At 41.5% G+C, this 24,020-nt stretch overlaps 1 protein-coding gene and 1 non-coding gene across 4 annotated transcripts in view; both read left to right on the forward strand.

Moving 5' to 3' along the window:
• The window catches only part of gucy1a2 (guanylate cyclase 1, soluble, alpha 2), a 50,190-nt gene that overhangs the window by 12,833 nt on the left and 13,337 nt on the right, over window positions 1–24,020 (forward strand). For all 3 annotated transcript variants that reach the window (XM_042214890.1, XM_005948884.3, XM_014329783.2), the window contains 4 exons: window positions 2,271–3,187; window positions 17,813–18,025; window positions 19,018–19,290; window positions 22,302–22,445. In XM_042214890.1, the coding sequence (XP_042070824.1) occupies window positions 2,271–3,187; window positions 17,813–18,025; window positions 19,018–19,290; window positions 22,302–22,445 (1,547 nt within the window). The remainder of the gene's footprint in view (window positions 1–2,270; window positions 3,188–17,812; window positions 18,026–19,017; window positions 19,291–22,301; window positions 22,446–24,020) is intronic.
• On the forward strand, window positions 15,054–15,125 carry trnap-cgg. Its single transcript has one exon. It is a non-coding gene; the product is annotated as a tRNA-Pro (tRNA).

The following is a 24,020-nucleotide window of genomic DNA, read 5'->3' on the forward strand; positions in this document are numbered from 1 at the left end:
CACGCACGCACGCACGCACGCACACTGTCCTGGTGAGTCACTCAGTACAGCTTCTTCTTCCCTCTGTTACATCTAAGATCTCTTCCTGCCTCCATCTACAGTCTCGTACGTCCTTTGAGTCTTTTTAAAAAAAATTTAATGTTCTGATTTTCTGCATTTTCGCGGTAAGCCGGTGTTACAGTATGGCGTTTATGTCTGTTTTGGGAAGGTGTTTGCCTATGCCAATGTGCTAGCATGCAGTCTTCCAAAAAAAAGAAACCCAGTGATACTTCGCTCAACGTGGATGACGCTGTGCATAGGTCGAATGCTTATTGGCTAAAAAAAATTAGCCTTAACAGGAAAGAAAGTGACAGTGGAAAAAAGTAGCATAAAAAGCAAAGACTTTGTTCGTAGTGGACACATTTCAATGTTTTTTGCACTCAGTTTAGCTTAAAGACTGCTTATTTCAGACACTGCCCCGTGGTGACAGTATATAGCTATTATGTGTTCACTGGCTTTAGAAGCTATCTGTACACTCTGCATGGGTCCAATTCAAAGCAGTGTTTTAACCATTACCACCACTATGTCCATAACGTTGACTCTAGCGATAGCAGTAAAAAGTAATCCTTCTCGCATCCTACCCTTAGAATTACCAGTTAACCTAACCGCACTAACTGCATGTCTTTGGACTGTGGGAATCTAGAGTACCCAGAGAGAACCCACACAAACAAGGGGAGAACCTGCAAACTCAACACAGGTGGTGGAATCGAACTCAGGACCTTCTTGGTGTTAGACAACAGTGCTAACCACCATATCCTTTAATTTCTGTAATGAGTAAGAACGCATTCATGCATTATTTTTATGCCACTTTCTGATAAAAGCATCCAGCTCACTAATACTCTTTGGTTTCTGTGCTGCCAACCCACCAACGATTTTCAGTGAGAATAAAAGCTGAAGTCGGAGACATCAACTCAAGGATATTTGAGGAATAATTTCTAAACTTTGGGCTGATTCAACTCTTCAGTTTACACTTGGAGGGAAATGGATTCTGTAATCAAATCAATCCAAGTTTTATGTAGTTCTTGGTCAAAAATATACTCTGCTGTGGTCTCCAGCTGTGACATCCATATAGTCTATACTCAAATTTTTGTCCTCACCATGCCTCTCCTTTCCCAGCAAAACTGGCAGTTATTTTATAATGCTCCTAATAGAAAAACTGGAGCTAAGCTAAGGCATCATCCATCATTAGCTTTCTTTCCCCATAGATCACTAATGGCGTTTCACTAAGGTGCTCCATTTTTTTAAAGGAAACATTTACAAAACCCCATTTAGGCCTCTTTTATCTGTGATTTCATTCTTTTGGTCATCATCCTGAGCGCATGACTGTTGGAAGAAGAGTACAAATCAGCTGATAAATAACTGATACCTGTATCATGGTTCATCTTAATAATAATAATAATACATTTTATTTATAGAGCTTTTCAAGGACAGCCAAGGACATGTACAAAAAAGCGAACAAAACAAGTAAAGGAGAACTAATTAGTGTTTAGATTACGCAGTTGTGTCACATAAAGCGAAACACTGAGGCCTACAGAGGATTTGGCTTTTGCTTGGACAACTGGATATACTCTCAGGCACAAGAGTACCAAAATTTCTTCTGTGACGTCAGAAGACTATATTAATCTCTAATCTGGATTCACTGACTGTGCTGTTTGCAGTTTTGTTTTTCTGTGAGCCTGTTTAGTCGGACCTTTTGATGTCTTTAATTATACTTCACAAATTCTGTGGATTTTCTTCCGTATTTATTTATTTTTTTACAGTTTTATCCTGTTTTGAGGTTTTATTTACGTCAAATGTCGCTTTGACTTTTTTCTAATCTTTTAATCCCATTTTTTTTCTGTCACTCAACAAGCACCCGACATGTTTATTTTATTTTATCTGTATTAATTATTTTAGCACAGCTTTGATGTTTGATTACTCAAAACACTGATTTTCTCTGCTCGATATCCCTGAAATGATTTTTTCTGCTGGATTTGAATCTCTGTCTAAACATACCATGGAGTAAAGATAATGTTGGGTTTTATATAAATTGCCGCTGTAACAGAAAATCATACTCGTGTAGGCATCAAAACATTAAAGTGCATATTTCTTCTTCAGGAGAGTATCTTCTCCAATATGTTGATAGTTTAGCTGTTTAGTTCACTGTCTATGATATCAAAGCTATGTTTACATCCTCAGAAGAGTGCAATACAGCATGGCTGACACTGGTGTTTCTCATCCCCCTGTCCCAGGAGTACCATTCTGTGAGCTGCGAGAGCATTTTGGAGAGGAGTTCTTTGGTCTCTGCTTTGAAGAAAATGAACGTGTACTTCGGGCTGTGGGTGGCAACCTCCAGGATTTCTTCAATGGCTTTGACGCCATTTTGGAACACATTCGCACCTCTACGGGGCGCCGTGCCTCATCTGAGAGCCCCTCCTTCCAGTGTAAGGACCCCTGTGAGGAGGACAAAGGCAGAAGAAAATTGGACAAAGTTGGAGATCAGGCAGAAAGAAATGGAGGAGGAAAAATATTGGTTCTTCATTGCTTCAACCCTGCCCCTGTTGTCGGGTTGGTCATGCCGGGGTTGATCAGAGCTGTTGCCAGGCGTATCTTTCATTCACAAGTGGAGGTGGAAGAGGTGCCCCCTCTAACTCCCTTGTTGCCCAATAAAGATGCAGAAAACACAGACTGTGACTCGACGACCCCGACCCCGACCCCGACCGCGTCTCCCACTGCCTCACCCTCCTCATCCCCATCCCCTCCCTCTCCTTTCCCAACCACTGCTCCGACAGTTTGCCTCTCCTTCCAAATCCAGGAGACCAGCCCTCTTTGCATCTCTTCCCTCCCCAACGCCGCCTCGGCGACCGGTAAACGACCCCCCCTCTCGATCTCCACCAACCCCAGCGATCTGTGCATTGGCCTGGCCACGTTTTGCCGTGCCTTTCCGTTTCACCTTGTCCTGGGGCCTCACATGGAGCTACTGCAGCTTGGGGAAGGACTGAGGAAACAGACTCGTATAGAGACTTACCGGAGCCTCTCGTTCAGGGACTGTTTTGAGATTGTCTCACCTAAGATGGATCCCTCATTTCAAGGCATCCTACTGAGGCTGGCATCCCCATTTACTATCCGTACCAGGCCTGACACCACACAAGTGGACATCAAGGAGAAGGTAAAGCTATCCTACATGGAAGATTAACTCCAGATTCCAAGTTCTTAAGTAATGAGGTCACTATTGTCATGTATTAATCAACACATCCTAAAAATCTAACCATGCCATGATTTTATTCCAGATGTATGTGCTGTCTTTGTTGCCACAGACACAGAGATTGTTAACAAGCATGATGCACTTGTGCTGTTGGAACAGCTTACATTCTGTATCACTGTTAAAACAAGCATGGCACTACCTTTAGATCAGTGAACTGTGGCTTAGTTTTGGGCAGACTGATCCATGTTTAGCCTGATTAGAAGAGCATGCACTCTTTGTCATGTCCCAGCGTAGGGCTTTATGCACCGTGGAAAAAATTGAATCTTTGTTCAGCCTTGGTATCACATGAAAGCTTCCAGTGTTTCCTCTAAATTAGTGCAAGAAGGCCACAGTTTTATTGTCTTTATAGTTACAAATTTCCCCAGATACCGATTTGTTTAATGTGTCCTAAGTGAAGGCTGAATTTAGTATAGCTAAATTTGAACTTCTCTGTCTTGTCTTTCATCTCCCCCCCCAAAAAAGTAGTCATGTGTTAGCAGCACTTTGTTTGTATTGAACTCTGTTCCACGTCATCACATCAACGCCCACAGGCTTGTAATGATTTTGCTCAGGAGAGGTGTGGTTTGAATTGGTTCCAGTTTGCGAGAAAGAATTAATCAGTGGGATTTGTGTGCTATATCCAGCTCTCTATTGATTGGATGGTCTCCACAGGTCGCCAGCGATAGCACCGAACACCCTGACGCTAAACAGAATCGATAGAGAAGAGATTAATCAGAGCAGCCACGGTGCTGCGCAGTGTATGTGTGATTGTGTGATTGAGTGAGTGAGATAGGTATGTCTTGAGCTTAAGCTGCAGAGAGGTACATTAATTTTATAGATTCATATCTACCATATCCGCAGGTCATGAGATATTTACATCTTTGATCCACCTTGAAGCTGAAAGCTAGTTTCTGATCATTTTGGCTACAAATTTCTTCCCATCCACCTCGAACCAAAGGTGTGAGCATGAAGAAAAAACTGTGATTTAGGTAAATAAGTGATATTTGTTTGATTTTAAATCACTTGGAGGGTTGTTTATGCGTTTGTCCTGTTCCTCTGCTGTCCTTTTTAGCGGTTGCTTGTGTAACAGGTGGCTTATTCTGTGTTCAGATGAGAGATGAGATGATTTTAATGAGACAGTGCCAGGACTTATGCAGGCAGACTGTTTTGGCAATTCTAAGCACAGATGCTATTTTTACTCTTGTAGGCAAAGCAACACCATGAGCAAAAGGGTGGGTGAATATAGATGGTGTGGAAGATATGGAAATAAATCTTTACCTATTGGCTTTGTAGCGGGCGCAATAGCTGGGGCAATGAAATGACTACATGTATCATATATAGTGGCAAGTTAAATGAATGGCAAAGTGAAGCTATAGTGAGTGGCACACAATGTGTTTAAAATCTCACCATGTTATGCTCCTTGTCTAAGCACTGTTTGCTCTAGTCATTGCCCTGGCACGGCAGCTAGCAGTTAAAATTCATTTTTAAACTAAACTGACGTAAATATTTCAATAAAATACCTGTATAAATAATTGAAAATCATAGAATTTGTTTTACTTTTATGCAAGACGATAAGTGGGTACATCAAGGAAGTCATACTCATTTTACATCATCGGCCACTTTGATCTTAAGTGGGCTGGACCAGTGAAACTAAATGATAGGCGTGCAAGTTCTGGTAGCTGGTAGCTCATTGCAGAGACTTTTCTGCAATTATAAAAGCTAAAGTTTTCATGAATTCACTGAAAATGTCCTTTTTTTAAAAAGTCATGGAGTGACAATTTTAAGAACTATTGCCCTTAATTACCACATTTCAATACTGTAATAATTTCTTAAAATAAAGCACTTATTTGGGCATGGTTGTTGTCTGAAAAATGCAAGCTGCAATGTAGATGCTAAGATGCATATATAGAAGGTTCAGTTTAAGTGTTGTCAGTCTTGCTTTGGCCATTTTTAGTTGTTGATCCATTCATTTGCACAGCTACACAGGTTCATGTCCTGGACACATGTATGCAGAGGCACACAATAACAATGAACCGCAAAGTCCACATTCCACATGCCCTCAGCAGTCGGATCCCACCTCTTCACAGTCAGATCTCAAGCACCACTACAGCGTCTCCTCTCAAGCTTTCATCTTCTCTCTGTCAGTGTCTCTTAAAAATTCACTGTAATTCTCTCTCACCTCTCTCTCCTTCTCTGCTGCTTACTGAGGTCTGTCTCTTCCTTCACAAAGCTTTTCTGCTTCTTATCTCCAAGCCTTTTCATTTTCTTCCATTTCTTCGGGGAGTAAATTAATTTAAAAAATGTTTTTATCGATTAAAAAATGCAGCTATGATTGCTTCAAAAATGCCAGATGCATCTGGTTGGCAAAGCACAAACATAAGTTACTGATTGGTGCTACAGGCAAAAGATTGCGTGTGAAATCAGGTTTAAAATCATCCACAGTCCTCTGGTCGAAAAAGGTATTTTAGCACATCTATGTTTACTTCAGAGTCAGTGAGGCTTCCTTCTGTGTGCGTCACCAGTGACCAAACCTGGCACTGCTGAAATTTAAGTTATATATCATCTCCAAACTCCAAATACTATTTGCTAGAGACTTTAAAATATGTGTTTCCAGAGCAGGCAAATTTAGTTTTTCCCTAATTTTTGCCCGGTGAATCTTGTGTCACCTGGGCAGACAGGCAGAAAAAAAACGAGAGGATGGGCTGACATTTTCACCAGAAAGGGCAGACAGTGAAGGCGACAGGCCAAGGTAAAGAGGCCTCACTCCAGTGCCGTGCAATGTGTGTGCTTGTTTGGATGGCCTTCACTGAATTTTCAGTTTGACTTCTTTCCTCTCTTCGCCCAGGGATATGTGCTGTGCAAGAGACCTACTGAAAAGGTCAGCTTGGTCTTTGTGCGCAGCGAACACTGTGGTCAACACACTGAGTGCAAACAGAGTGCACTCTTATATACTCACCTCTAACCGATGCATCATCGCCTTCGTCATGTTTCTTTCACACTGGAGTTTACGTCTGCCTCTTAGTAGGGGTGGGCGATATAAACAATATACGATTGAAACGATATAAATTTGGCCAACGTCAGAGATTTTGACTATACCGCTCTATCGTGATAGTGCATGTTGATGATGTCATCAAGCTGCGCCTGTTTTGGTCGAAAGCATCGCACACACCACAAGAGCAGCGGCTACCATTAATAACTAACCTTGTATTGTGCATGAATAATCTCAGTTGTTCTCCTGACTGAAGTTTGGCCCGTGTATAGCATCCTGCTATGCGATTGCATTTGTCCCTGACCACCAGAATCCTTCACGTTAACCTTTAATGAGTGGAAGAAAAGTTGATGTTCATCCTCCAGCTTCACTGTGCTAATGTTATGCTAACATAGCTGTGTCGCTAGCAATCACATAGCACAACATTATATACCAGGTAGTCCAACTTCAGTAACCCTGCAAACGCCACTGCTGTTTAGTTTTCTGTCTTCATTATGTTGGAAGTGGTAGCAGAGCTGTACGTTTTAATTCGTTTCAAAAATCTCTCAGTCAGAACATGGTGTGAAATGTTTAGGTGGAAACTAGCGAGCTAACTTCCTGTTAACTTGTAACTCCGTTAAATTTAATAAATTCTGTTTTCATGGATGCCTGGATGTTAAACTTAATTGTTACACCCGATAAAGCAGCAACGCTGATGATTTTATTAAAGATGAAACAATTTAGACCGTTTTAAACTCTCAGTTTGACTTTGGGACCTGAAACGGACGGAGTTTTGGACCCAGATTACTCTGCGAAGCTCCTCACTACGGCAGCCGTAATGCTCTGACAATCCGTCAAGCAGTGCGGCTTACCAAAGTTGTACTAAAACATTTTTTAACAGATTTCTGCACACAGAAATCGGTTCGAGGTCAGTAAGCACAACCAGAATTCATACATAAGGCACACTCTCGATTTTTGAGAAAATTAAAAGATTTTAAGTGTGCCTTATAGTGTGGAAGATACGTTATACAGAAGAAAATAATATATCACGATATATATCGTTACCGCACATGCTTCAAATTATACCGCAATATGGATTTTAGGCCATATCGTCCAGCCCTACCTCTTAGATTATTTGGATTCCTTGTTTCTAATTTGGAATAAGTACATATGCATTTAGTATGGTGCATTTTTGTTTTCTTCATACAGAAGATAGAGCTCTCTTGAAACATCTGTGTGAGAGGTCAGACAGTGAAACACAGTGACAATGCTCCCAGTCTTAATAATGTGGTGAGACTCTGTCATGTACAAGAAACCAGTTTAAGTGACACAATGCTTTATCCTGTTATGTGACAGCTGTGTGCAGGCAGGAGAAGGACCCAAAGTGCAGACTCTGGAGACAGAAAGTAACTCAAAACACAGCTTTAATGCTGAACTCAAAAGGGTAACAAAACTCGGCCTACACTTACACAGACAGACCACACACCTACATAAGGGTAGATCACGACACGGACACAGAGAAACACGGGGCTTAAATACACAAAGGGAGCAATCAGGGAATGGGTAACAGGAGGGAAACACAGCTGGGGCAAATCAGGCCTAACGAGACAAAGGAAGCAAAACCAGACGCATTTACATGAGACACGGACTTTCAAAGTAAAACAGGAAACATAACACAGACTGAGCTTACAGACACAGACCCACAGGCAGGCACTACAACAGAGGGAACAGAGACGTGGGACCAGGGCAGACACAGACACTGACTGGACACGGGGATATAGCAACTAAGGATTACACCGAGACATAAACCATAAGACAGAACTCTAAGAGACCAAAGACTAGAAATTATAAATAATATAATAAACTCAAACCCTGGGTCAACAACCCAGGCATCCTAACATATCCTGCTGGAAGCAACCGTCAGAAGATGGGTACACTGTGTTGATGAAGTGACGGACATGCTCAGCATTGATACTCAGGTAGGGTGTGGCATTTAAATGATAGTCAATTGGTACTGAGGAACACAAAGCGTGCCAAGAAAATATCCCCTGATGCTATCGTCCAAATGTTGCAGCAGAAATGGAGAGTCATCAAAACAAGGCAATATTTTTCCAGCCTTCTGTTGTCTGCTTTTTGGTGAGTTGTGTGAACTGTAGTCTCATTTTATTGTTCTCAGCTGACAGAAGTGGTTCCCTGTGTGGTCTTCTGCTGCTGTAGTTCATCTGCTTCAAGTTTCAATGTGTTGCGAGTTCACAGAACTGTTCTGCACACCTTGGTTGAAACGTGTGGTTGTATGAGTCGCTGCTTCTTTCCTATCTGCCCAAAGCAGTCTAGCCATTTGCCTCTTACCTCTGACATCAACCAGAGAAATGAAGCTCACATTTTTCCTTTTCTGGCCACTCTCTGTAAACTATAGTCATGGCTATATGAAAAAAAAAAATCCCAATAAATCAGTGGTGTATGAATGATAGAACAGCTTCACTTTAACAGGCTGATGAAGGGATTCCTGTTAAATATCTCATGTCTGAGAAAGGTTGGCAGGTTTGGTGGTATTTTTGGGGGCAAGGTCTGAATGCACTGGATTTTGATATTTTGTTGCTCTTAAAAGTAACAGGGTGAATAGCTCAGAATCTGTGAGTCATGGCATCTGCCTCCACAGCAGTGATGCTTTGTTACTAATATCAGAAAAGGTCCTAGACTCTTTGGGTCAAAGAGTCAAAATTCTGGTTAGGATGAGTCAGTCGAAGTCTAAGTGAGCGCTATGTGTGAAGTGGTCTATATTAGCTTAAGCTTATATTGTTCAGCTGATTTTTGGCAGTTATTAATAACACGGTGTGTTTTTGGGCAGTCACAAAGAAATCTTGCTAAATGATAAAGTGAACAAACATTTGTCAAGGAACGGACAAATCTGCTGTGTAATACTTGTGTAGCAAATGCTTCTGTACTGCATATGTATGGACTCTTCAGTGAGGTTTGTGTGTGTGCGCATTATTTGTGCACCTGTTTGTCGGAGTACAAAGAAAATCTTGACATTAGCGCCGCCTTTGATCTCTGAGAGATAAATCACCGTCGTTACCGTTTGTTCGGTGGAGAGTGCTTTGAAAATCAGTGTCCTTCCTGTCTATGTTTACAATTGCTACTTTAATAAAATGCAGCGACAAGGAGGAAAGAAATGAACTGACAGACTGGGAGAAAACATCAGAAGAGATGGAAACGGTAAAAATATTTTTAGCCTGTGATTGTTGAGACAAAGAAACCTAAAATAGAAAGAGAAGGATTGATACAGATTTAGCGCTTCAGTGTTTTTGTAACATTTGGCACAGAGATTGACAATTGAGTCCCTGTGTGATAAAGCCTGTGTGAGCTAAATTGGCGCTCCATGTTACACATACAGTAAGTTAACCCTGTCATGCCAAGTGTATCACATTTAATACATGACTTTTTGTGACCTCTGCATCATCAGTGTGATTTCGTCCCCCACGAAAAGCCTAAATAAAAATTGCACAAAACATTTTTAAGCAATAAATTGCACAAAAATAATGGATGTAGCGAACATGATACATATATGTTCATTTATATACATTATTTTCTTTAAATATGTCAGAAGGTTCACTAAATGGTCCAGTTTCAAAAATCTAGAATTTTCCCGCAGTTATTTCACATTTCAGGCTTTACAGGACTGAAGATAACGGCCATGATGATGTAACTTTCAGGAGAAAGTAACAGAACGCCTCGTAGTTTTCCTCTTGTGGTGAAAGAGGTATGCCTCGCTCTCTAAGAAAGATCTCTGATTTGCGATACTAAACACAGAGTTTTCTCTAGGTGGTTTACAAAAAAAAAAGAGTCACTGAAGGGCTGTGAAAAGTCACTAAATCTTGTTGGCACCAGTGAGGTGAAGTGTGAAAGTCACTTCTGTAAAAGAGTGGGCTGTCAGTGGCTCAATCTGAGACCTTAAAAACCAAATAACAGCTCAGCTGGCATCTCAAAGCAAGGATGTCCTGGGTTCAGGGTGTGTGTGTGTACGCGTGTGCGCTTGTCTTACTGTGAGAGTGTGATATAAGAGAACTGTCCAATATAGCCAGATCTTTGTAGCATTTTGTCCGTGTGTGTTTGTGAGTGAAAGAGGGGGTGAGGGAGGCTGACTCATTGACTCTTTGCTGCTCAGTGCCTGTTCATGCAAATGAGAATCTGTTGACATGCCAGAGTCTGCTCACAAAAGACAATCCATTAACTGTCTGTTCCACCTCCTGCTATCCTTCTTCCACTCTCTCTTCCTCTCTTCCATTTTTCAAGTCGAGTGCGTCTAATTTTCCCTCATGCCTGTCTCTTTCTCTCTGGTCTCTCCCCCCCCTTTCACTTTCTGCCTCTGTTTACCTCTCAGTACCTTTGAGCTGTTTTATCCTTTGCCCTCTCTCCCTTGCTGCCAATGGCCACAGACACCCAAATCTGTGCATTTCAATAGTCAGATGTGAATACTACTGTTTGCTGCTGATCTTGTATTGTAAATATTACATATCCAGAAAACAAATATGCACTTATGGCTTTTAGTTGGAGCATGAAGAAGGGAAAGGCAGTTCTTGCTAGCATGTAATAAAGCTGTTAATAATATGTAGGTTTGATTTGCCTTGGTGTAATTTAATAAGGAAACATCTTTCTGACCTTTTAAGGTTAGAAAAAGCATTATGATGTCACTCAATAACTAGTAACTACACACCAACTACACACTTTGCCAAATGGATCATCACGGCCTTGCCGTATTGGTCCATTTGATCAACCTTTTTTGTTATTATTTATTTTATTTTATTTTCAGTTGTTACAGATGGGACAGACATGACTGAGGGATCGGAAAGGGAGAAAGAAAGATGAAGGAAAAGAAAAACGGAAGGGAAGAGGGACAGTGAGAAAGGGGAGGAGAAAAAAAAATCTCCTGGATCACCTGTTGAGAGAAAAAGAAGAGAAAACAAGCAAAAACAAAAAAACAGAGCAACATACTAAACACAACACCATCACGTTAATCTAGCTAAGTGTAAACAGCAGTAAATACTAAATATTGAATGTTGTTGTGTAGCAAGCAGGACCGACAGCGCACAATGTGCTTGGAAATAGCAGCCAATAAAGGTGTAGTTTATGTCTATGAACAGTGAACACCCATGTGCACACCTGTGTGGATCAGCGCGCTTGTATTCAAAAGGTTTCCCCATGTAATGGTCTGCTAGAGGATGTAGAGAGCCATAGCCCTGTCCCCCAGGGCATGAAGCAGGCATGGAGGAGATCCAGGCTCCAGACATCCAGAGGCCCCAGAGTGCGAGAGCCCAAGGAGGACCACCGGAGGGGCATCCGTGCCACCCTCCTGGGAAGAGCTGAGGAGAGCCCCAGATGAGGGGTCACCCAGTAGCCACAGAGCAGAAGCCAGAGGGGGCTGCAGTGGCGTGCCCACCGGCTCTGCCGGCAGCCAGCTGTGCCAGAGTGAACCGAGCCGCAGGCCCAGAGGCCGGAGGCCCGAGGGCCCCCTTTGCCCCGGAAGGGGCCTGACCAAGCAACAGGCACCAGGCCCCGCCAAGTAGTCACCGGGAGTGAGCTGGTACATACCTGAGCGCCCAGCCCCGGACACCAAGAACCACCAACGCACCGACCCCTGAGGGCATCAGTTACCGGCAGGGAGTGTGGTGAGGGGAGATAGGCCTTGGAGGGCCTGGGAGTTCCCAGAGAGGTGGAGTGTAAGACCCAACCTGACATATAAACTAGAGATGGACCGATCCGATATTACGTATCGGTATCGGTCCGATACTGACCTAAATTACTGGATCGGATATCGGAGAAAAATAAAAAATGTAATCCGATCCATTAAATATCATGAAAGCACCTCACAAAACTTGCAACACGCCGTAACTCACCTCAGAACGTTAGCACGTCGGAGCAGTATGCATCACGTGATAGAGCGGCTGTGGCATGCGGGACCTGTCGGTGGTCTGGATAGCATTTGGAGCTTCGCTAGCAACCCGGCATTTCATCTCCGACAAAGTTATCCCCGAGAGAAGTAAAGCAAGTGTGTAAGTCCATCTCTGAATGTTTGTAAAGCATTCCTGCGTTAAGCTTAACAAGCGATATATGGAGCGACTGCCTCTTCTTGCTGCTACTTCAATCATGAAACTGCTTAATGATCAGCTGATCGGCTTTTCTGTCGCGAGTCCGTCTCTCTTGTTTGTTTTTGGCCCACTTTGCACCAGAAAGAGGAAACCAGCGGCTGAACAACAGCAGCACGTTTAAGCTTGATCAGCTGTTGTTAGAATTTATTTAATATTACTTTCTACTCGAGGATCTTTTTCTACGTAGCTGACGCTGGTAACTGTGCAGGGGCGGATCTAGCAAAGTTTAGCCAGGGGGGCCGATAGGGCATTAACAGGGAAAAGGGGGCACAAAGACATACTTTTCTTTCTTATTCTCATTTAAAATGTCTAGCTTTTAATAAATAATTATCCGAATCTTACACCCAAAGTTTTAATTTGATGTAAAATGAATAGAAGTCAATTACTGTATATAGTAACTATTAAGTCTAATATATATACCCTAGTAAGCTATAGTACTTTTTCCTTTGGGAAGGTACCATCTGTGCAGTCTGCAATTTTGTTGAAGAAAGATGTTGAATCTATTTAATATTTCTTGAAAAATAATTGATTTCTGTGCATTTTTTTTTCACACTGCATCAAATTAAGGTTGATTACGTCGATTAAGCATCATGAGGTGGAGCGTGAGGGGTGGTTCCCTATTTTTTATTTATTTATTTTTGTTGTTGCTGGGAGTTGGAACCCTATTAGTTAGGTTGCTTAATATTTACGCTAAGTACTCTTTAAAATACCAGAATAGGGAGGATGGTGTAGGTTTAAGTTTATTAGATTGATCAGTATTGCTGAACTATGAAATTTTTTTTTTTTGCATACAGGTATAACAGAATAGCTTTAGTGTAGTTGTTGTTTTAAACTTGAGTATGAACTTATACAAAATGCAGCAAGATATTTAAAAAAACAGTTTTGTTGATTAAAAAACACTATATCGGATTCATATCGGTATCGGCAGATATCCAAATTTATGATATCGGTATCGGACATAAAAAAGTGGTATCGTGCTATCTCTAATATAAACACAGACAAACAGGCACACACAGACACAAACATGCATTCCCACCCTCATGCACACATATACAAATACTTAACACTCACCCAACGTAGGGATAGACATACATGGACACTGTACACACAATCACACTCCCCAAACTCTATACCCCAGGTCCAGGTACCCTCGCCCCTGGAGGGGGAAACGGCACCTAGACCCAGGAGATGTTACCCTTTCCCCCGGGGTGGAGGCAAGCAGACCGCCCCAGGCTCCGCAGCAGCAGGGAGGCCCCAAATCCCAGATCCCAATCGGACGGTCAACACCTATATGTATGTGTTATGAGAGTGTGAGTAATGTGGATGTCTAAGTTGTGGAATAAAATTGAGGCACGGGTGGCCAGATAGAGGCACGGGTGAGGCACACTATAATTAAAAGATAAGATATGTGCAGTAGTATGGCATGCAGTAGTAAAGTGCATTACTGCTTATCTCATAGGTGCAGAAGAAGTTTTGATCCCTTATGGTGAACACACATTGACTTTATTGCCAGCTACAAACAAGAATCACTGCAATATGCTGAAGTAGGGTTACAACACACTGACCTCACCTTACTTTCTGCTTTTATAACAACATTTTAAAAAGGACATTTCAGTGCCTCCTGTAGCTTCTCCCTCACTAAAATCTGATCAGAGCTTTTTGCTGTTGTCTGTCTTCTTTCTGTCTTTATTGTGTATTTGCTGGTTTTTCACAACCTTTTCTCCTCACTTGTTCTTCCAGCTATTTCTATAACATTGCTATTTTTCACCATTCGCTTCCTTCTTTCTCTTTCACCCATTTCTCCTAACCTTCCCCCTGTATCCCTGTCGCCTTCTTTTCCAGCCACTGTTCCTTTTCCCTAACCTCCGTACAGTTCGCTCGCCTCCTCTTTCTCTGTGCAATGATGACAGGGATGCAGGCAGAAGCAGAGGAGAGTGCTGAGCTAAACAGAGGCGCACAACTAGGGCAGCACGACTGCCTCCAGGGGTGTGTGTGTGTGTGTGTGTGTGAGTTTTCTCGCGGACTAACACAAAAAATGGGAGCGACGGAGCGACAGGGACGGACATTCAGAGCAAGGTGGCGAGGCAGCAGTACAATTATAGCTACTGTACAAAAACCCCCTCTTTATTTAATAAAATTCAACCTTCTTTGTGAAACAGTATCGAAAAAACTGAAAATCAACAAAAAAGGAGACTAACAGTTGTGAATGTTTACAACAGTCCTTTCAGAAAATTATGTTAGATCTGGAGGGTGGTTTGAAGTTATTGCTGGATGTTTGTAGGGCTGATATCCCAATGCCGTGAGACGGTGCAGACATTACAGTGCACATTAATCTGTCAATTACTGGACTTCATGTAGTTAACGTGGGGGCTTTTTAATGATGACTTATTATTAGACATTATTCAGGCTTCTGTCATGCTCCTATTAGTTTTTCATGAGAGCTTGGAAGTGCTTGATCTTTAATGATGGTCTTGCTGTTAGTACACTGTACTGTAATGTACTGTCATCTACTCTACTGATAACCAACCATTGTTTTGGTGTGGCCTGTTTTGGCATAATAATGGATTATATGAAACAGAATCCTACGAATGCCAAAATGGGACCAGCAAAACATGTATTTGTTATATAGATGTACAGTAATGTGCAAAAATCCTGGGCCAGAATCTATATTTGTGCTGGCTCGTTGGTCTAGGGGTATGATTCTCGCTTCGGGTGTGAGAGGTCCCGGGTTCAAATCCCGGACGAGCCCTGAATGGTTTAAAAAATATTTCATGTTTTCTATGTTTGCCCCCCAAAAAATATAAAGAAATGAGTGGTAGCTCAAAACTATTGCATGTTAATGTTTATACATATTTTCCCAATAAAAACAGGACCTATCCATACATTTAGAAACACACTAACGTATTTCAAAAAACAGTTGAATATAAACTTGATCTCCTGACTGACATACTGTCACTACATGTCTACAAGTTGTTTTGTATATTTACTCCATAACGTTGTTTAACGATCGCTTTCAATCTGTATTGTCATCTTTAAATAAAGTGACAAGTCACACATGGTCCCCTTTGTGTAAGTGTGAGGGGTTCAGCCCTGCCTCCTCTATGGAGAGCACAGGAGATGAGAGAAAAACAAGGAGGTCAAAATCTCCACTCACAGCAGGGTTTCGAGGGATGTCTCTGGTTGACAGCTGTGCTCCGCGTTATCAGATGCAATAATCGGCCTTTATTGGAACAATAACAGTAATTTAATTTTCAATCTTATCGGCCTGTAATATACTGGGCACCAATATATCATACTTATCTAATTAATAGTACATATCCTGTTACAGTAGTGGTCTGATAAGATGTACACACTAAATAGAAACACTGAGGGACATCGTGATGACATCGTGATAACTGAGTTACAATCAGTGTTTTCTGTGTAACTTTTATTAATAACAACTAGGAGCCTTCAAAGTGCTTAAAAGCAGGCAAACTTAGGACCCGTATGTCATTATTGAAACAATGTTGCCTTGCTTCCAATATCAGCAGTTAGCTGAACTAAAATAAGTTGTAAGATCAATTTATAATTTGTGTTTTCATACAAATCAGATTTCAAAGAGAAAAAAATATCAGTTACTTTTTAATCATGTGAAAGAGTCAGAAAAAAAGCATTTAAAGGCTGCGTAGAGACCGACAAGACGGAGAGTAGTATATTTGTACTGATGTCACAGTCTCCATGGAGATACTTGTTAGTATGTCAGACGTGTAGGCCCTCCCACTTGGCCAGGCTCAACCTCAGGAAACAGCAGCTCACAATGACATTTGTTCAGGTTGGCATATGTTTTTTCTCTGCGTGTATTTGAGTGCGTGCATCGGCGTGTACGAGCAGTTATGCTCACATGACTGTTTTTCCAGTGCGATGAACTCTGTCAACCAGTAGTTTTCATCTGAACTGAATCACAACAAGATTCAGATCCTATGAGTTGCAGCCTGCATATGTGCAAATATGTTTGCATGCATTTTTGTATGTATGACTGTCGGCATTTCTGAGAAACAGACAGTCACAGGCCGCGTGAGTGTGTCCCTCTTCGATGTATGTGTGGGGAAATGCCGTGTTTGTGTGTAGATGTAGACTGTATGTATTATGCAGACCTAGGAGAGCCTTGTGCTATAAATAAAACAGGGCTGCAGTGTGCTCACTGGCGGAATAATCTATCTGACACTATGGAGAAAGAGGGAGAGCGAGAAGGAATGGAGCAGACAGAGACGAGTTCAGAGAGAGAGGAACGAAAGACGAGTGAAGAGAGAATGAAGAAGAGGAACTGAAGAAAAAGGAAGGAGCAGGGTTAAGGACTGAGCAGGAGAGAGAAAAATTAAAAGGGGCTAATCCACAGGGCCTCTAGCACTTAGTTAGCATCATGACACAACTCAGAGTCATGTTCAAAAGGGCGGTAATGCCTTTCTTCACTATCTCCTTGTAAATCTGCCATCCATGCTCGCCTCAGTCTCTCCCTTCTACATTATGTCTGCAAAGAGCAAAAGGTGGCTTGTTTTGTTTATGTTCCTCACACCTGTGGTAAGGACATGTAGCAGGTCCTGCACACATTTGTCATTGGGTGTAAGTGCTTGTGAGCAAAATGTCAGAAGCTATTAAAACCTCACTGAAATCTCTCTGATACTGTGCAGATATTGTTGGCAGTAGAGCTGCCGGTTATGGATTGGGTCGCTTTTTTTTTTTGTTACAGTTTACCCAACTTGACCACATCTTTTGACCTTTCACCAAACCAGTATTAGCCTTCTTTGGCTGAAGTTTTTGTTGCCCATGGATCTACTAACATTGTAACTGTTGCTAATGCTAATAAACTTCATCCAGTTCTTACAGACCCTTTCCCAAGAAGTCTGCGTGCATTTATACATTATAAAACATTTGATCTTGCCTTTCAAAATCTTATTCAAAACGTTAGCTAAATCATAGTAATCTGCTGTTGCTGTAATTCTAATCTGTGTTGTAGTTACAGCATTGTGTATATGTACATTTGGATGCAGACTGCAATTTTTTGACTCATTATGTTATTATTTGTATGATTGCATATAATTTTTTTATTGAAAACTAATATCGAGCACATCCAACAAACAGCCACCGAATAAACAGCTGTTGACCTTGAGCTATATCTAGACGACTATAATGCGGCTTGATATTGGATAATAGCTGGATATTAAAAACATCAGTAGGTCTTTTATCAGTCATAATCCAAACGTGTCACTTGTGTTTCATTAGTGCAAGTACTGTAGATCATTATTTGTCTGCTACTAGTATTAATTGGACATGGTTATGATAACAAGAATCTGTCGTTTTAAAGCTACAAAGCTGATGTCAAAACCACAGTCTGCCTGCTTTCTTTAAGTAAAGAAAAAGTAAATAGACATTTGCCTCTTTAACTCTTCTCCCTGCCAGGTGATGGAGTTGAAGGGTCAGATGATCCATGTGCCCGAGTCGTGCTCCGTGATGTTTCTGGGCTCTCCCCGTGTGGATAAGTTGGAGGAGCTGATGGGCAGAGGTCTCCACCTGTCAGATATCCCCATCCATGATGCCACACGGGATGTTATCCTGGTTGGGGAGCAGGCCAAGGCTCAGGATGGCCTGAAGAAGAGAATGGATAAACTCAAGGTAAATCGGTTGACAGTGTAGGCTCTGGCAAAGTAACTAATTTACCCATTTAACTAATGGGAAGAAGGCTTTCCACGAGGTTTACGAGTGAAGTTTTGTGTTTTTGTGCTTCATCCAGAAGCACATTTATAGGTCAGATTAAGGACAGACCAGCTGTTTGGGCTTGGGGGGGGGTTAGCACTAGCTAGCAACATATATCAAGAATAAGAAAGTGTATGGTCTTAAGCTATAGTCATTTCACTCATGTGTTTGTTACATTGCAATCTTTTCTTGTGATGCTAAGTATGAACTCAATGTTGAGAGTTACGGCTCACTGCTTATCGAAGTCTTAACATAGTGAGTGTCTACAGCAAGCTACTCTTCTCTCTTTTTCCTCTACTACCTACTGACTGCCTCACTTCATGTGAGGCTCACCTTGTTCTTTGCTGCTGTTCAGTTTGTCAGAGACCAAGTCATGGCGCCTAAACTGGTGAAACTACACAAAAATATTCAGTATATTTATTTGAGCTTTTCCACAATGCGAACAACTGAAGTGAACAAATTAAATCCAGTGCCTCAGCTGTACCGGCTACTTAAAGCTCCATATTGACTGTATTAATGCATACTGCCTGGAAAAAATGTGGCTCCTGGGACTTCCTCTCATAATTTGCTTTCAAAGTACCCTTGAGCAAGTCACTGAGTCTTGACCCAATCCTGTGCGTCTGTTCATTGCATCACTCTCACTGCAACTACACCCCCAGGCTAGTGTTATAAATAGCTATGTCTGAGTCAACTTGCCTGCTTGAACAATGGTATAGCACTAAGAAGCTTACCCAGAGATGCAAATAAACATATACAGACACACACAATCCAGAAAAAACAATCACACATAAATACATTTGCATCCACCAGCATTTTTAAAAAATTTGATGCAGTACTCCCACATCTCAGCATCTCTGTCATCAGTGCCCTCTTCAAAGCAAAGCGCACAACCTCTCTCTCTTCTCTTCCAGGCCACATTAGAGCGGACTCATCAGGCACTGGAAGAGGAAAAGAGGAGAACCGTAGACCTGCTTTATTCCATATTTCCGGGTGATGTGGCGCAGAAGCTGTGGCAGGGTCAGCCGGTGCCCGCTCGCAAGTTTGATGACGTCACGATGCTCTTCTCAGACATTGTGGGGTTTACTGCCGTGTGCGCTCAGTGTACGCCTATGCAGGTCATCTCCATGCTGAATGAACTTTACACACGCTTCGACTACCAGTGTGGCATTCTGGATGTTTATAAGGTCAGTAGACCGAAAGATATCCGCCTCCTTCATAGGATGTAGTAATAAGAAAACTGTGAAATATTATTTAGGGAGGAGCAGTTTGATTTGGTTGCAAATGTAATATCTTTACCAGTTAATGAGTATACTTGTGTAAAATGAGTTCATTAAGATTGTTTTCACAAATTTAAACCTTCCCAGAAAGTTAGAGCCCTCATTTCTTGGAATCTTTGGAGTGTTACCACACGAGCCAGCCTTTTCAGGGTGTGTCACTGTGTTTGTGCAAGTGCGTGAGCGTGCACTGTGTGTGTACGTGCCCTCATGTGTGGGTGCACTTGTGTTGTGGAAAAAGTAACTGATTAATGGCCAGTCTGTGAGAGCTTAACAAAGATGTGTCAATATTGTCCATCTGACAGTGTGGCTTTATGCCTAGTTACTGTATCACTGTAGTCTGCTGTCTTTTCCTCTTTTTTCATCTTTACTTTCTGTTACCACGTCCTCTTTTTTTCCAATCTTTTTACCTGTTTTCAATTTTTCCACCTTCGCTCCTCTCCATCATCGCCATCGTCAGTCATCTTTCATCTCTACCTTGGTACCTCAGTGAGCGTGACAGCAGCATACAATTTCCCATAAAAATGTGCTTTTACTGTGTTCTCTCTCAGAAGTGTCACACACATATCAGATACACGGCGAAGTGAGATGCAGAGGGTGAAGGCAGGGAAGTTGACTGTATGTAACGAGGTATATGTGTATAGCAGGGGAAGAGTTAGGGTGTCAGCTTGTGTGTGTCAAAGAGAAAGCAGAAACAGGAGGACATGGTGAGGAGACTGAATCACCCATATGTCGCCATTGTCATGGTTACTGTCGAAATGATTTAGCCGGTGGCAGGCCTTAATGAGAGCAGTTTGTCTCCAAGCCTCTCTACTCCCCTTCCCCAACCACCACCACACACACACAAACACACACTTCTGTGCCATTTTTTAAAAGTCTGTGTCCATGACACCTAGTTTGTGTTGTCATGTGGAGACATCCATGAAAGTGACACTTTGTTTGCTTTATTGACACGTGCGTTCTTAAACTGTTTACACTTGCTGCTACTGCAGACTAGGAAATACTTGGCTTTATGGCTTAAATCTTCTTCTGTTTATGCAGCAGTTGTCATAGTTTGGATATTACACAGAATCAGTATACTTGAGAAGAGGTGAAACCTCCCTTAAGTGTAAAATCCTCATTAATCAATGGGGATTGGAAAAACTAATAATGAGCACAGAAAATGTGACGTGTTTGGTATTCGTACACATCACACAGTTTCTGCCGATTTGTTACCTACACCCTGATGTGAATCTCCTGTTCCACCACATCACAGAAACAACCGATTGAGGTCTGATGGAGGCCATTTGAATACAGTGAATTCATTGTTCTGCTCAAGAAACTGGTTTAAAATGATTTGAGCTTTGTGACATGGCACCAGTATGATAATGTGAAGATGGGGTACACTGCGGTCATAAAGGGATAGACATGGTGAGCAAACTGTGTTGGTTAATTGGAGATAAATGATCTGAATTTCAGGAGCAGGACCACACCTCCAAACACGCCCTTTCTGGGTCTTATCTATATATGACCCCCCCAGTTCTTCATGTCCCAACCTCCCTCCCCTTTTTCAACTCTTTCACTTCTTCATTTCTCATTAGTACATGGGGATCTGCCAGGCCCATCTAGGCCTTCCCCAAACTGCAGCTCAATTGTAGATTAAGCCATTCATCTTTAACTACTAAAAAATGCTGCCAAACCTAAAATAAGGACGTGGGCCCAGCTAGTGAAACAGTACTCAGTTGGTACTAAGAGGCACTATTGCACCACCACTGGCATCCTGAACTGTTGAGAGAAGGCAGGATGGGTCCATGCTTTCATGATGACCCTGTTATCCAAATGTTGCAGCAGAAATGGAGACTCATCAGACCAGGCAACTTTTTCCAATCTTCTACTGTCCAATTTTCAGTGAGTGAGCCCAATTGAACTGTAGCGTCAGTTTCCTGTTCTTAGTTGACAGGAATGGCACCTGGTGTGGTCTTCTGCTGCTGTAGCCCATTAGTTTCAAGGTTTAATGTGCTATATGTTCACAGATGCTCTTCTGCAGACCTTGGTTGTAACAAGTGGTCATTTGAGTTACTGTTGCCCTCCTATCAGCTTGAAGCAGTCTGAACATTCTCCTCTTACCTCTGACATCAACAAGACTTTTTCACCCAGAACTAACTGCCTTTTCTCTTTTTCAAACCATTCTCTGTAAATCTGAGAGCTGGAGATGGTTGTGTACGAGGCTATCAGCAGTCTTTGAAACACTTAACGCTTTCTTTCATCATCATCTTTCTTCCTCACTCTGATGCTCAGTTTTAACTTCAGCAGGTTGTTTTAATCGTGTCTACATGCCTAAATGCACTGATTTGCTCACGATTTGAACTGGTGTAAATAACAAAGTGGCCAGTGAGTGGATTTAGGTTGATCCAAGCATCTCTGCCTCCCAACCCATTAACAGGGAAGCATAACAATGGTTAATATATAGGACAATCATCAGGTTCACTTACCAGCAATTCACCATAGTAGAAACAATAATTTTTTTCCACTTGAATGTAAGCTTTAGGTTGATCCTGGTTAAGTACAAAAAGTTTTAAAATGTTCATGGTTTCCAGGAAAACAGATAAAAATAAACCCACAATTGATTGGTTTTATACAATACTGATAATTTTATCATGATTAAAAACATTTTAACTTTTTTTTGTCTAAGGCAAGAGAGATATGCTGTAGTTTATATATTTTATCAGGAATGAGAGCAAGGAGAGGTCTCTGCAGAGAAGTAGTGAGCATTCCTCAAATGTTTTTGGGCAGAGATGGGCCAGCACAAGTCACTTCAGCCAACCATGTCCAACAGCTGAGGAACACCCACTCGGGCTCTGCAAAGGCTCCTTACTCATTGAAGTCCTTCAGCTTTAGCTTAACATAGTTACATGTACTCATAGCCACTCTTCATTTTGCAGATTGAGACTATAGGTGATGCCTACTGTGTGGCAGGAGGGCTTCACAAGAAGGTTGATAGTCATGCAAAGCCGATTGCACACATGGCTCTGAAGATGATGGAGCTTTCAGAGGAAGTGTTGACGCCTGACGGTAAACCTATCAAGGTGAGTTTTCATTCATTTTCCATCTTGCGTCCCTTATAATAATTTCAACTTGCTAAAGGGGTTGAAAGTGTCTGTTTATTCTCTCCTATTCTGCATCCCTAACCTTTTTTTCCTGCTATTTATCTATTTTTTGTTTAGAAAGCTGTCTCCTGAATAAGTTATATACAGTTTAATCTTGTGCTACTGTTGATCCTGTACCTAGGTTTACGTTTCAAACTTCATGTGTGTGTGTAATTGTAAAGCAAATCATACTAAAAGGCAAATTCTGCTGAATTGGTTGTTATCAAAATAACTTAAGCTGATCCGAAGTCCTTCTGTAAGGTTGTGGTTACAATTTGGTGCCGAATGATGCTGTTTATCTCTTCACTTCCCAGATATTGACATTCCTGACAATGTGGACTGATCAAACCAAGTGTGATCAGTCAGTTACTTGCTGATCAGAATCCCAAATATCTCACCGTATCCTCTCCGGTTATCAATCGTTATTCCATGGCAGTTTAAACAATGCATTCAGTCATAACAGTAGCTACATGACTGCATGCAACAAAGTGCAAGTGTTTGTTTTCACATAAGCTTCATTAGTCTTATATTTCCCTTTTAACAGTTTTCTCTGATTCATCCACTTCCAACAAGATGAAACCTTAGTTTGAGTGCACCATTCACTGAGCTGCCTCTGCACTACGATAATGCTTCCTTAACAAGTTTAGTTTGCAGTCATTTCTCTTTTATGTCCTGTGGTTATAATTATAAATAAGACTTTGTGAGACTTTCTAGCAGTGCCAGAAACAGAAAGAAAAAATCTGAAAAGATGAATACGGTTTTTGAAGACGTTAGTGACATTTATTAATTGCCAAGAGATTTTCTTGGCATATTACCACCCTTAAGCCAAGCACCGAATACTTTATTTAGAAGTGCCGTGAATTAGCCAGCTATTGTGAAGCTTTGGACTGCATGCTTAATTTGAAAATTTCATCAGCCAGTTAGCACTATTAACACATTGGTTAAAGATGCTTTAAAGATCCTTTCTTGAACAAGAAGCATATTTATATGCAGTGTGCATTTAAGTGAAGAAAAAAAACACTCTTAATCCTGCATTAATTCTAGTTTTGCAGCTGTTATCCCAGGATATCAACATGTGTGACAAAACATACTGTGCGTACTATATGCAGTCATTTATTTTTAGTACTAAAACGTGTTCCAGGAAGAGAAGAACACAGGTAAAGATAGGCTCCCCTTTCCCTTTTTCTTGATTCTTCCCTTGTTACTTTTTCTATCTCTCAATTTTTCCATGTTTTCTAATCAATAAATAATATATGTTAAGACGGTTTACCCAAGCCAACAACATATTTAAGACACAGCCTAAGTGTTGCTTAGCTGACATTGGTGCAGTTAATACTCTTTTTTTATCTTTCTTTTTACACCAGGTCCAACACATACAGTGGGGCAAAAAAGTATTTAGTCAGCCACCGATTGTGCAAGTTGCCCCACCTAAAATGATGACAGAGGTCAGTAATTTGCACCAGAGGTACACTTCAACTGTGAGAGACAGAATGTGAAAAAAAAATCCATGAATCC

Source organism: Haplochromis burtoni, unplaced genomic scaffold, assembly GCF_018398535.1.
Source record: "Haplochromis burtoni strain Fernald_Lab_line unplaced genomic scaffold, NCSU_Asbu1 Contig_623, whole genome shotgun sequence".
NCBI classification, from domain to species: domain Eukaryota; kingdom Metazoa; phylum Chordata; class Actinopteri; order Cichliformes; family Cichlidae; genus Haplochromis; species Haplochromis burtoni.